This window comes from Salvelinus sp. IW2-2015, unplaced genomic scaffold, assembly GCF_002910315.2.
Source record: "Salvelinus sp. IW2-2015 unplaced genomic scaffold, ASM291031v2 Un_scaffold7353, whole genome shotgun sequence".
Lineage (NCBI taxonomy): Eukaryota > Metazoa > Chordata > Actinopteri > Salmoniformes > Salmonidae > Salvelinus > Salvelinus sp. IW2-2015.
In genome coordinates, this window is record NW_019948613.1 from 1 (window position 1) to 14,653 (window position 14,653).

General features: G+C 42.6%; 1 protein-coding gene across 4 annotated transcripts; it reads left to right on the forward strand.

Moving 5' to 3' along the window:
* Window positions 1-1,991: 1,991 nt before the first annotated feature.
* washc5 (WASH complex subunit 5) lies at window positions 1,992-10,928 on the forward strand. 4 transcript variants are annotated; one of them, XM_024145244.2, is made up of 7 exons: window positions 1,996-2,165; window positions 2,553-2,657; window positions 4,830-4,908; window positions 5,680-5,783; window positions 6,271-6,399; window positions 8,787-8,883; window positions 10,780-10,928. In XM_024145244.2, exons 3-7 carry the CDS (start codon window positions 4,903-4,905, stop codon window positions 10,783-10,785), a joined length of 342 nt encoding a protein of 113 aa, XP_024001012.1. In that variant the 5' UTR covers window positions 1,996-2,165; window positions 2,553-2,657; window positions 4,830-4,902; the 3' UTR covers window positions 10,786-10,928. The 4 variants fall into 4 exon arrangements, with proteins under 4 accessions (XP_024001013.1, XP_070298364.1, XP_024001014.1 ...); XM_024145245.2 differs by lacking the exons at window positions 8,787-8,883; window positions 10,780-10,928 and adding an exon at window positions 8,057-8,230 and having other exon boundaries at window positions 1,992-2,165; XM_070442263.1 differs by lacking the exons at window positions 8,787-8,883; window positions 10,780-10,928 and adding an exon at window positions 7,850-8,003 and having other exon boundaries at window positions 1,992-2,165.
* Window positions 10,929-14,653: the final 3,725 nt, after the last annotated feature.

Here is a 14,653-nt window from a genome sequence, read left to right on the forward strand (position 1 = left end):
TACTACCTAGTTAACTAAAAAGGTACATTTATAAATAAATCCACAGCTACCATTCAGCAACAAAGGTAACAGTCACTCTTTAAAAAGTTTAATTTCAGGTTTCGAAAGTATCAGTTTATTTCAGGTTTTATTCATGACAGAATTTATAAAACAAAGTTGTCTGCTAACTTGAAAAATTAAAAAAAAAAAATGTAATGTAATAAAATGTAAAAAATGATATTAATCGGTCCAATTTCCAATGTCCCACCTGCGTTCAGACCAGTGAGCTGATGCCGAAGCTGAAGGAGATGGCCGCCACCATGGATGGATTCTACCGGTCCTTTGAGTACATCCCAGGATTACGGTCCCATTACGGCCTGAAGATCTGGAGGGAGGAGGGTCTCTCTATCATCAACTACAAGTGGAGCAGGAGTGCAACAGCTTCCATACGCACCAAGGTTTGGAGCCCTTTTATATAAGTACATGTGACTCTTTCCTCTACTCTACTAGGTGTAGACCGAGGCCTAGTATAACAAGAGCTAAGAGAGGGCTTATACAGCGAGAGAGGCCATATCGAGGAGTTAAGAGAGAGGCCATACAGCAGAGGTGGCCAGATACAGCAGGAAGGGGCCGATACGAGCAGAGGGGCCCGATACAGCGAGGCGGCCGTATACAGCAGAGGGCCGTATACCAGCAGAGGGCCGTATACAGCAGAGGGCCACAGCTATACAGCCAGAGGGGCCTTACTACAGCAGATGGGGCCTATACAGCAGAGGGGCCGTATACAGCAGAGGCGGCCTATACAGCAGGGGCCTTATACAGCGAGGGGCCGTATACAGCAGAGGGGCCGTATACAGCAGAGGGGCCGTTACAGCAGAGGGGCCGTATACAGCAGGGGGCCGTATACAGCAGAGGGCCGTATACAGCAGAGGCCGTTTATACAGTAGAGGAGGCTTTACATACAGTATATATTAGGCTGTGTTGAATCAGGTTAGTACAACTGGGAATTGGATTGAAAACCTACAGGAGAGATAGCTCTCCAGAAAACAGGGTTGGGAGAGCCCTGGTTTAAATAATTATACGTACTATTTAAACGGCTAATGTCAGCTCTTTGTGTTTCTTAGATCCAGGATTGGCAGAGTGTCTACCAGTCGACCCATATCCCCATCCCCAAGTTCCCCTCGGTCGATGAGTCGGCCACCTTCATCGGGCGACTCTGTAGAGAGATCTCCGCATCACAGACCCAAGTAGGTATCTCTCTCTCCGTGTCATCTTAGTGGCGTCAGTCTGTTAGCTTGTAGGTACACTACAAGGGTTTTCTTTATTTTACTATTTTCTACATTGTAGAATTAAAAAACTATGAAATAGGCACGTATGGAATCATTAGTAACCAAAAAGGTTTTTGAGATTTTTGAGATTCTTCAAAGTAGCCACCCTTTGCCTTGATGACAGCTTTGCACACTCTTGCATTCTCTCAACCAGCTTCACCTGGAATGCTTTTCCAACAGTCATCAAGACAAAGGGTGGCTATTTGAAGATTAGTTATGGAAGGTAGCGTTGGTGTTCTGTAACATGGCGTATACACGGTCGTGGGATGTCTATTTTGGGTATACTCTCTTGTCACAGCCGGCTCATAGCCTGTGACAAAAATGAGGGGACACAAACAACAGGTAAACTATTCTAACTTTAAAACAAAGAAAAAGAATGCGGTGTGGAAGTATCATAATGTAAGGTGTATGTAAAGTGCATGATGCGTGAATCTGTGTGTGTGATATGACTGAGTGAAAACTATGTACAACTACAAAAGGAACAAACAAACAGGATCATACCTGGAGGAGCGAGAGAGAGAGAAGTGATTAGTGAAGCAGCAGTTTAAATACCCTGAGCCCAGGGGCTCCAATCACTAACGACCCTCCTCTGCCTGCAGGAGAACCGCCCCTGCAATGCGAGGGGCCGTGACACTCTTCTCAGTGCTTTAATATGTCTTAATGCAAAGCCTTTTACCTGTTACCTGTGTTCTCCCAGAGTGACGTGTTACATGGACCAGTTGAACACCTGGTACGACCTGAAGACCCACCAGGAGGTGACCAACACCGTCTGTTCTCTGAGATACAGGACACCCTGGGACCTTCGGCCTCAACGGGCTCGACAGGCTCCTCTGCTTCATGATCGTCAAGGAACTGCAGGTCACGTTGACATGATGTTATTGAAACCCAGCCTGCCAGCCTATGAATACTACTCTCCTATTCTATTTAGATGCTATGGAATGTACTACTTCAGTCCTAACAACTAGTTAACCTTTTTTATTAACCCGGTTGTACCATTTTGACTTCAAAACAATCATGATTTATTGAGTCAATATCAGTTAGTTGTTATATTTAATACAGATACTGTCATTCGTAGCTTCCTTTTCTGTAGAGACGACGCCAGGCATTATCATTCAAAAGCACATATTGCATTGTGACTCGACTCACCTGTTTCATTTTGAAAACATTTAGAATCATTCAAGTGTTCCGATTCGTTATTGCTTCCCCTCATGGTTCCGTAACACGACAGGTTTTTGTTTCCGTTAGAACTTCCTGTTGGTGTTTCAGAAAGACCATCCTGAGAGACAAGGCTATGGTGGATGTCTTTAAAGCCATGCTGAGGCTCTGTCAATCCCGTCAAAGGTATTGTGGGTAGGTATCAACAGCTCAGGAAGATTCTTACGAGTTGTGTAAACTTTTTGCAGTGGAAACAAAAAATGAGTCATTTCTTTCCATTTGGTGCAAGTGAACAGGAGCCAGAGATTATGACCAGGAACATTAGGCTCCCACTGAACAGGAGATTATGACCAGGGAACATTAGGCTCCCACTGACAGTAGATTATGACCAGGGAACATATGCTCCCACTGAACAGGAGATTATGACCAGGGAACATTAGGCTCCCATTGAACAGAGATTATGACCAGGGAACATTAGGCTCCCACTGAACAGGATGATTATGACCAGGGAACCATTAGGCTCCCACTGAACAGGAGATTATGACCAGGGAACATTAGGCTCCCACTGAACAGGAGATTATGACCAGGAACATTAGGCTCCCACTGAACAGGAGATTATGACCAGGGAACATTAGGCTCCGTGAACAGAGATTATGACAGGGAACATTAGCTCCCACTGAACAGGAGATTGAGACCAGGGAACATTAGGCTCCCACTGAACAGGAAGATTATGACCAGGGAACATTAGGCTCCACTGAACAGGAGATTATGACCAGGAACATTAGGCCCTACTGAACAGGACCCAGAGATTATGACCAGGAAATTAAGCTCCCACTGAACAGGAGTTGATGACCAGGAACATTAGGCTCCCACTGAACAGGACAGAGATTATGACCAGGGAACATTAGCTCCCACTGAACAGGAGATGATGACCAGGGAACATTAGCTCCCACTGAACAGGAGATTATGACCAAGGAACATTAGGCTCCCACTGAACAGGAGATGATGACCAGGAACATTATTGCTCCCACTGAACAGGAGATTATGACCAGGGAACATTATGCTCCCACTGAACAGGAGATTATGACCAGGGAACATTAGGCTCCCACTGAACAGGAGATATGACCAGGGAACATTAGGCTCCCACTGAACAGGAGATGATGACCAGGGAACATTAGGCTCCCACTGAACAGACCAGAGATGATGACCAGGGAACATTAGGCTCCCACTGAACAGGAGATTGATGACCAGGGAACATTAGGTCCCACTGAACAGGAGAGATTATGACCAGGGAACATTAGCTCCACTGAACAGGAGATGATGACCAGGGAACATTAGGCTCCCACTGAACAGGAGATTATGACCAGGGAACATTAGGCTCCACTGAACAGGAGATTATGACCAGGGAACTTAGGCTCCATGAACAGGAGATTATGACCAGGGAACATTAGGCTCCACTGAACAGGAGATTATGACCAGGGAACATTAGGCTCCTAGTGAACAGAGATTATGACCAGGGAACATTAGGCTCCCACTGAACAGGAGATGATGACCAGGGAACATTAGGCTCCACTGAACAGGAGATTATGACCAGGGAACATTAGGCTCCCACTGAACAGGAGATGATGACCAGGAACATATGGCTCCCACTGAACAGGAGATTATGACCAGGGAACATTAGGCTCCCACTGAACAGGGATTATGATGACCAGGGAACATTAGGCTCCCACTGAACAGGACAGAATATGACCAGGGAACATTAGGCTCCCACTGAACAGAGATTATGACCAGGGACATTAGGCTCCCCTACAGGAACAGGAGATTATGACCAGGGAACATTAGCTCCCACTGAACAGACAGAGATATGACCAGGGAACATTAGGCTCCCACTGAACAGGAGATTATGACCAGGGAACATTACTCCCACTGAACAGGAGATTATGACCAGGGAACATTAGGCTCCCACTGACAGGAGATGATGACCAGGAACATTATGCTCCCACTGAACAGGAGATTATGACCAGGGAACATTAGGCTCCCACTGAACAGCAGAGATTATGACCAGGGAACATTAGGCTCCCACTGAACAGGAGATGATGACCAGGAACATTATCTCCCACTGAACAGGAGATTATGACAGGGAACATTAGGCTCCACTGAACAGGAGATTATGACCAGGGAACATTAGGCTCCACTGAACAGGAATTATGACCAGGAACATTAGGCTCCCACTGAACAGGAGATTATGACCAGGGAACATTAGGCTCCACTGAACAGGAGATTATGACCAGGGAACATTATGCTCTGGTTATGACTGTCCAGGCGTCATCACTCACCGTTGCATTTCCTTTGTTTTCTTTCTGTCAGCAAATGCCAGTAAAGTCTACGCCAACGCTGTCTCCAGAACACAGAAGATCTGGGGTCCGACTTGGAATCCATCATGAAGGTACTGTGTTTCATTGAGCTGTTTTAGCAAAATACCAACTTTAATGTTATGAGCAACACAACCATTACGTTCAGTGATCGGTCTCTAGATGACTATAATCAAAGATGGGTGACACAGTGCAGAGCCTGCTGTAGTGGTAACACACTGGTACACCTCCAATTTGACTGAAATGATGCCAATTAGCCTATCAGAAGCTTCTAAAGCCATGGCATCATTTTCTGGATTTTCCAAGCTGTTTAAAGGCACAGTCCAACTTAGTGTATGTAAACTTCTGACCCACTGGAATTGTGATACAGTGAATTATAAGTGAAATAATCTGTCTGTAAACAATTGTTGGGAAAATGACTTGTATCATGCACAAAAGTAGATGTAACCGACTTGCCAAAACTATAGTTTGTTAACAAGAAATTTGTGGAGTGGTTGAAAAACAAGTTTTAATGACTCCAACATAAGTGTATGTAAACTTTATTACAAGWTGAGCTGTCTTCGACACATTCACAGCTAAACGCTGAATTATAGACACACCGGCTACAGTAACATATACCTCAAGGTTTATTACAAGTGGAGCCGTCTTCTACACATTCACAGCTAAACGCTGAATTGCAGTATACAGACAAAAAGTAGATCAAAGTGACTTGAAGAAAAAAATCTAATCTTCTAGAAGTTTCTCGAGGTCTCCAGTCTTGACGTAGAAGACGTATACCCCTCCCCCACCGGAGAGACCGGGGTTCAATCCCCGTGTGGAAGTGACACGGGGTTTGTTTTCCTCAGGTTGGTCAGATGCAGATCCTGAGGCAACAGATCGCCAACGAGTTGAACTACTCCTGCAAGTTTGACTCCAAACACCTCGCCGCTGCGCTGGAGAACCTCAACAAGTCAGTGTCCGTCTGAGATGATGCGTAGAGAGACATGACATTCTTATAAAGTCTTGTTATAAGACGTTATGAAGGGTCGTACATGTTTAATTGTTAATAAAGGATGATATAGCTGCAGGCTTTAAAAGTAAAGGGTTACTGTTCATTTGAAATGGGAAAGAGTGATTGTTGCTTGTCATGGAAGGGATGGCCGTTGTCATGAAAGGGATGGCCGTTGTCATGGAAGGGATGGCCGTTGTCATGGAAGGGATGGCCGTTGTCATGGAAGGGATGGCCGTTGTCATGGAAGGGATGGCCGTTGTCATYGAATTTCTTATCAGTAGACATGGAAAAGTCATAACATATATTTTTTTAACATACATGTTTCTACTAATTGMTCTTTTGACCAATCGGATCAGCTCTTTTACCACTAATGTTGCTGTAATAGTTCTTGTCTGTCATTTAAAGGGTGTGTTGAATAGTCAGGTGTCTGTTGTATCTACTGTAGGTCTCTACTGGCTGATATAGAAGCCCACTACCAGGACCCCAGCCTTCCATACCCCAAGGAGGACAACAACCTGCTGTATGAGATCACAGCCTCTCTGGAGCAGCAGGCATTCACAACCCACTCAACAAGGTCTATTACTTACTACTTTACTACTACTACTACTACTACTACTACTACTACAGGCATTCACAACCCACTCAACAAGGTTATTATTACTTACTACTACTACTACTACTACTACTACTACTACTACTACTATATACTACTACTACTACTACTACTACTACACAGCATTCACAACCCACTCAACAAGGTTTATATATACTTACTACTACTACTACTACTACTACTACTACTACTACTACTACTACTACTACTACTATACTACTACTACTACTTACACTACTACTACTACTACTACTACTACTACTACTACTACTACTACTACAGGCATTCACAACCCACTCAACAAGGTTATTATTACTACTACTACTACTACTACTACTTACTACTACTACTACTACTACTACTACTACTACTACTACTACAGGCATTCACTAACCCACTCAACAGGTTATTATATACTACTACTTACTACTACTACTACTACAGCATTCACAACCCACTCAACAAGGTTACTATACTACTTACTACTACTACTTACTTACTACTACTACTACTATACTACTACTACTACTACTACTACTCTACTACAGGCATTCACAACCCACTCAACAGGTCTACTACTACTACTACTACAGGCATTCACAACCCACTCAACAAGGTCTGGCTTCTTCTTCTTATTATTACTGCTACTATTATTAATACTAATACCACTGATACTACTACTGGTATTATTACTGCTAGTTTTACTACTACTACTACTGGTATTATTACTGCTAGTATTACTAATACTACTACTGGTATTACTACTAATATTACTACTACTGGTATTATTACTAATATTACTACTACTCATACTACTACTACTACTACAGGGATACACAACCCACTCAACAAGGTACACTACATGACCAAAAGTCGGACTTGTCAGAAAGATGGCATCCTATGGTGGTGCCACGTTGAGTCACTGAGCTCTTCAGTAGTGCCATTCTACTGCCAATGTTTGTCTATGGAGATTGCATGGCTGTATGCTTGATTTTCTGTTTCAAAGGTGGGAGGCCCACGTGCCAAGTTTCATTTTTGACGAGTTCAGGACATTCCTGTGAAGATCTGGATAAAGGCCTATCATATTTTATTTTTTGATTCATTCATTTTACCTTAAAGCCCCAGTGAAGTAAAATGTTTTGTATGATTTTGTACAACAGCTGATGAAACTAACCAGCTGCTGAATGTTGATTGGAGTTGTTTGTTCATGTTGTAGATCTACATTACACAAGCACCTCCCCTTCACCTGTTCTATATGTTGTAGATCTACATTACAACAAGCATCTCCCTTCACCTGTTCTATATGTTGTAGATCTACATTACAACCAAGCATCTCCCTTCACCTGTTCTATATGTTGTAGATCTACATTACAACCAAGCACCTCCCTTCACCTGTTCTATATGTTTGTAGATCTACATCACAACCTAGTAACTCCCTTCACCTGTTCTATATGTTGTAGATCTACATTACAACCAAGCATCTCCCCTACTGCACCTGTTCTATATGTTGTAGATCTACATTACACCCAGCATCTCCCTTACTGCATCTGTTCTATATGTTGCAGATCTACATCACAGCCTATCATCTCCATTAATGCACCTGTTCTATATGTTGTAGATCTACATCACAACCAGCACCTTCCTTACTGCACCTGTTCTATATGTTGTAGATCTACATCACAACCCAGCACCTTCCTTACTGCACCTGTTCTATATGTTGTAGATCTACATCACAACCTAGCACCTCCCTTCACCTGTTCTATATGTTGTAGGTCTACATTACAACCTAGCATCTCCCTTACTGCACCTGTTCATATATGTGATACTTCATTACAACCTAGCATCTCCCTTACTGCACCTGTTCTATATGTTGTAGGTCTACATTACAACCCAGCACCTCCCTTACTTCACCTGTTCTATATGTTGTAGATCTACATTACAACCAAGCACCTCCCTTACTGCACCTGTTCTATATGTTGTAGATCTACATTACAACCTACACCTCCCTTACTGCACCTGTTCTATATGTTGTAGATCTACATTACAACCTAGCACCTCCCTTACTGCACCTGTTCTATATGTTGTAGATCTACATTACAACCTAGCACCTCCTTCACCTGTTCTATATGTTGCAGATCTACATCACAACCTAGCACCTCCCTTACTGCACCTGTTCTATATGTTGTAGATCTACATCACAACCTAGCATCTCCCTTACTGCACCTGTTCATATATGTTGCAGATTACATCACAAACCTAGCATCTACTTACTGCAACCTGTTCTATATGTTGCAGATCTACATTACAACCCATCACCTCCCTTACGTCACCTGTTCTATATGTTGTAGATCTACATTACAACCAAGCGCCTGCCTTACTTTCCTATCGTCAACTTCCTCTTCATCATCGCTCAGCTGCCTAAACTGCAGTACAGCAAAAACCAAGGTGATTATGGTCACTGGGGTTTGGTTGGCTGGCGGTGACTGGGTTTGGTTGGCTGGCAGTGACTGGGGTTGGATTGGCTGGCAGGTGACTGGGTGGATTGGTGGCAGGTGACTGGGGTTGGCTGCCAGTCACTGGGTTGGGTTGGCTGGCGGTGATGGGGTGGGTTGCTGGCGGGTGATTGGTGGCTGGGCGGTACTTGGGTTGGCTGGCGGGTGACTGGGGTTGGGTTGGCTGGCGGGTGACTGGGTGGAGGTGGGTGCGCGCGGGTGCAGTATGAAAATTTCTGTGGGATGAAGAAATCAGTCCTGCGCAGACCTCTAGTGCCAGGCACATGGTTTGTCAAGAACTGCAAAGCTACTGGTTTTTCACGCTCAACAGTTTCCTGTGTGTATCAAGAATGGTCCATCACCCAAAGGACATCCAGCCAACTTGACACAACTGTGGTGAAGCTTTGGAGTCAACATGGGCCAGCATCCCTGTGGAAACGCTTTCAACACCTTGTAGAGTCCCTGATGAATTGAGGCTGTTCTGAGGGCAGAGGGATACAACTCAATATTAGGAAGGTGTTCTTAATTTTTGTGAACTCAGTGTCGGTGCGTTTACACAGGTAGCCCAATTCTAATCTTTTGCCCAATTTTTGACAAAAGAGCTGATCTGATTGGTCAAAGGACCAATGAATACCTGTGTAAAGGTGACCAATGAGTACCTGTGTAAAGGTGACCAACGAGTACCTGTGTAAAGGTGACCAACGAGACCCTGTGTAAAGGTGACCAATGAGACCCTGTGTAAAGGTGACCAATGAGACCTGTGTAAAGGTGACCAACGAGTACCTGTGTAAAGGTGACCAACGAGTACCTGTGTAAAGGTGACCAACGAGACCCTGTGTAAAGGTGACCAACGAGACCCTGTGTAAAGGTGACCAACGAGACCCTGTGTAAAGGTGACCAATGAGTACCTGTGTAAAGGTGACTATAGAGACACATCTCCAGTACAGCCAGGGGGAACAGTTACCATGGTGATGTTTTCATTCATCCTCCTGTCTGGATTCTCCATGTAGGACCACATTGGGGATAAGTGTTGCATAATGCTTTCATATGTTATGCTCTCTTGATTTGATTTGATCCGTCAGTAAAAAATATATATATTTTATAATCTGTAAAATTAAGTAATCCCAAAAATATGTAATAAAAAAATAATAAATGTTAATCTCTGGTCCTGACCCATGTTGAGTGTGTCCCACCATGTGATTGGCTGGTCCTGACCCATGTTGAGCGTGTCCACCATAGTTGATTGGCTGGTCCTGACCCATGTTGAGTGTGTCCACCATGTGATTGGCTGGTCCTGACCCATGTTGAGCGTGTCCACCATGTGATTGGCTGGTCCTGACCCATGTTGAGCGTGTCCACCATGTGATTGGCTGGTCCTGACCCATGTTGAGCGTGTCCCACCATGTGATTGGCTGGTCCTGACCCATGTTGAGCGTGTCCCACCATGTGATTGGCTGGTCCTGACCCATGTTGAGGTGTGTCCACCATGTGATTGGCTGGTCCTGACCCATGTTGAGCGTGTCCACCATGTGATTGGCTGGTTCCTGACCAATTTTGAGCGTGTTCACCATGTGATTGGCTGGTCCTGACCCATGTTGAGCGTGTCCCACCATGTGATTGGCTGGTCCTGACCCATGTTGAGCGTTGCCCACCATGTGATTGGCTGGTCCTGACCCATGTTGAGCGTGTCCCACCATGTGATTGGCTGGTCCCTACCCATGTTGAGTGTGTTCCACCATGGTATTGGCTGGTCCTGACCCATATTGAGCGTGTCCCACCATGTGATTGGTGGTCCTACCCCATGTGGCGTGTCCCACCATGTGATTGGCTGTTTCTCCTATTTGTCCAGGGATGACGTGCAGAAAGCCACCGACCGGTAGACTGGTCTCCTCTGGTTCTCGGCCTTCTCACTCTACTCAAAACAGTTCCACTCCAGATACACAGAGCAGTTCCTGGCTCTCATTGGCCAAGTCATACGCTCTGTCATGGAACAGTGCACCAGTACGTGTCCTTTTGATTGATTGATTGATTGGATTTTTTTTAATCTGCCAGTTTAAAAACCTGACATATACACATTAATTTTAAGAACGTTACAGTGATATCACAGTAAAGTCAGATTTATTTATATATATATACATGTATGTAACTAATGTTTGTAACGTTGCCCTAAGGCTGCTATTTCAAACAGCTCCAAACGTTATCTCCATAGATCTAATCTGTATAAATACAATTTGAATGAAAAAAATGTAAGTACATTTTATGGATCACTGTGTTATTATATGTGGATTATATTTCTTTTAAATTCAATGAAATTGAGATTTTGGGTAATAATTATTTTACAGTCAGAAGATCCCAGACATGCCGTCCGATGTGGTGGGAGCTCTGATGTTTCTGGAAGATTACGTACGCTACACCAAACTGCCTCGCAAGGTAGGATTAGGATTAGATTAGGATTGGATTGGATTAGATTAGGATTTAGATTAGGATTAGGATTCAATTAGGATTGGATTGGGATTGGATTAGGATTAGATTAGGATTGGATTAGATTAGGATTTAGATTTAGGATTCAATTGTTAGGATTCGATTTAGGATTCATTAGATTCTAGGATTTCGATCGATGATTAGGATTAGATTAGGGAGGTAGCAACAACACCCATGAAAAAAAAAAATGCCTATAGATATTTATCTGATATTATATTTTACATGCGTATAATAATCTGTTGTTTGTTGTTCTGTCCTTTAAAGGTGGCCCGAGGCCCACGTGCCAAGTTTCATCTTCGACGAGTTCAGGACAGTCCTGTAAAGATCTGGATTAAAGGCCTCGAGTTCAGGACAGTCCTGTAAAGATCTGTATTAAGGCCTCGTTCAGGACAGTCCTGAAGATCTGGATTAAGGCCCGAGTTCAGGACAGTCCTGGTAAAGATCTTGATTAAAGGCCTCGAGTTAGACAGTCCTGTAAAGATCTGGATTAAAGGCCTCGTTCAGGACAGTCCTGTAAAAGATCTGGATTAAAGGCCTCGAGTTCAGGACAGTCCTGTGAAGATCTGGCATTAAAGCTTCGAGTTCAGGACAGTCCTGTATGAAGATCTGGATTAAAGGCTTCGATGTTCAGGACAGTCCTGTGAAGATCTGGATAAAGCCTCTTCTTATAACTTTCTGTGATTCATTCATTTTGACTTTAATTAACTCTTCGTTACGTAATAACCTTTAATGTGCTAATGCTTTAGTAACACTGTAAATAGTTTAATGGTTTTTAATAACATCACGTGTTACCTCTTTGGTATAATGTCACTGTAATAAAATACAAAGAGGCTTTGAATAAATCTAATGGTATATATTTTTTTTTTTATAAAATTTTATTTCATATAACAGAACTTTTTTAAAAAACATTTTAAAATCCAATTTCTTTTTTAAATAATATTATTATTTTTTGTAAATTACCCCCCTTTTCTCCCCAATTCTTTGGATCCAATTGCTAGTAATTACTGTCTTGTCTCATCGCTAAACTCCCGTACGGGCTCGGGAGAGACGAAGGTCGAGCCATGCGTCCTCCAAAACACAACCCAACCAAGCCGCACTGCTTCTTAACACGGCGCGCCTCCAACCCGGAAGCCCAGCCGGTAGTGTCGGAGGAAACACCGTGCACCTGGCCCCCTTGGTTAGCGTGGCACTGCGCCCGGCCGCCACAGAGTCGCTGGATGCACGATGAGACAAGGATATCCCTGACGTGGAACCCGGAGGCGTAGTGGTTTAGTGTCTGTGTGGGTACAGGGTTACCTGGTTACCTGGCCCCTTAATTCCAGCACATTGATGAATATTGCTCTTTATTGTTATGAATCATTTAGAAATGTGCAATTCAGGTATGGAGTTTGCGCTCTCTTTCTTTAAATCGATCCATTTCCAGCCACATCACAGCAAAACTGATGTTATATTCAGATACATCTAATGCAACAGTCATGACACATTATGTATAGATATACCATTTCTAGAATATATCTATTCCTCATCTTAATGATACATTATGTATCAGATATACAAATTCTAGAAGTTATATTCCTCATCTTAATGACACATTATGATATTAGATATACCATTTCTAGGAATTATGTTCCTCATCTTTTTCACATTATGTATAGATATACACATTTCTAGAAGTTAATATTCCTCATCCTTAATGATACACTATGTATAAATAATACCATTTCTAGAAGGTTATATTCCTCATCTATCAATGACCATATGAGTTGAGATTTGAAGGATGCCTCAAGATTAGACCACATCGGTTAATGTTAGCCCCATCACAGGCCCCTGTGTGCAGCGAGATATTTTGGAGTGGACTGTGATTGAAATAAGTATGATCATTATATATATATATATATGTTTTTTTAGTTGACGTTTTTTATTTTATATGATAATCGTTTCTCCCTCTTTCCATTAAATGTTTAAAAAACATTTTATATATTCAATACCCCGTCCAGCTGGTGGCGGTAATGCACCATCTAACATCTGGGATTGCCGACCGGCTGACTCATCGAAGAAACGGAACGAAAAGGAAGCCAACAACAACTTTTCCCGTAATTTTAATGCGCTAAAATTGTTTAGTTTTTTTCTTATCATTAGGCCCAACACATTAAAGCAACACGTCTACAACCAGTATATCACATTCCCAGCGAGGAAAGTTCGTAGGTTAAGCGAGCTAAGTTATTGCTACTGCTCAGCCGTAGATTAGTATGCTTATATGAAACACGTTACCGGCTCCACAATATTCAACATAACATAAGCTAGTCAGTGCACTTTGTTGTGCAACGTGAGATTCAACCTGAAGGTAGCTTAAGATACTTTTACCGTAGTAGGACTATCTAATTGCCCACCTTGCTCTTAAGTTAACTCAACTAATCATTTGTAGTGTTTTGAGCAGGGCGGACAACAAACCTTGCACAGCCAGTTTCTACAGGGCGTTAGGCTCTGACATCCTGGCATCTGACATCCAATATACCGAGGATGGCTTGATTCATTTAACATAGAACCCTGTGTTTAATGGTGATCATGTTTGATTCAGTGATAACTAGGACCCTGTGTTTTGGATTAAATACTGCTTAGTAATCATAATAATAACTAGGCCCTGTGTTTGAATTATCATGTTGATTTCATTTTATACTAGATCGTGTTTTGGGTTTGATCTCATGTGATAACTAGGTGCCTGGTGTTTTGGAATGAGTGTTATCATTATAATAGGTACCTGTGGTTGGTTTAAATCATGTTGATTCATATAAACTAGCGACCCATGTGTAATTTGGATTAAATCTGTTGAAATTCAATTTATAAAAGCTAGGAACCCTGTCCTGTTTTGGTTAATCAGTGTTGAATTACAAATAACTAGGTCCCTGATGTTTGAGTAATCATGTTGATTCATTATAACTAGCACCCTGTAGTTTTGGTTAATCAGTGTATTCATTATAACTAGGGAACCTGATGTTTTGATGCTTAATCATGTTGCTTTCATTATAACTATGACCCTGTATTTGGTTGATCATAATATAACTAGAGACCGTGTTTTGGTTGAATCATGTTGATCATTAAATAATAGGTCCTAGTTTTTGGTTAATCATGTTATATTACATTATAACTTAGGTTCTCCGGGTGTTTTGGTTAATCATGTTGATTCATTATAACTAGTGACCCTCTTTTTGGTGTGGTCCTCAATGTGTGTGATTAGATTCTCA

Excerpts from the sequence above, each read along its gene's own strand:
- washc5 (XM_024145244.2), top strand. Across the intron at positions 5,784-6,270 it reads GCGCTGGAGAACCTCAACAA|GTCTCTACTGGCTGATATAG; the intron begins GTCAGTGTCCGT and ends TATCTACTGTAG. Across the intron at positions 6,400-8,786 it reads TTCACAACCCACTCAACAAG|ATCTACATTACAACCAAGCG; the intron begins GTCTATTACTTA and ends TATATGTTGTAG.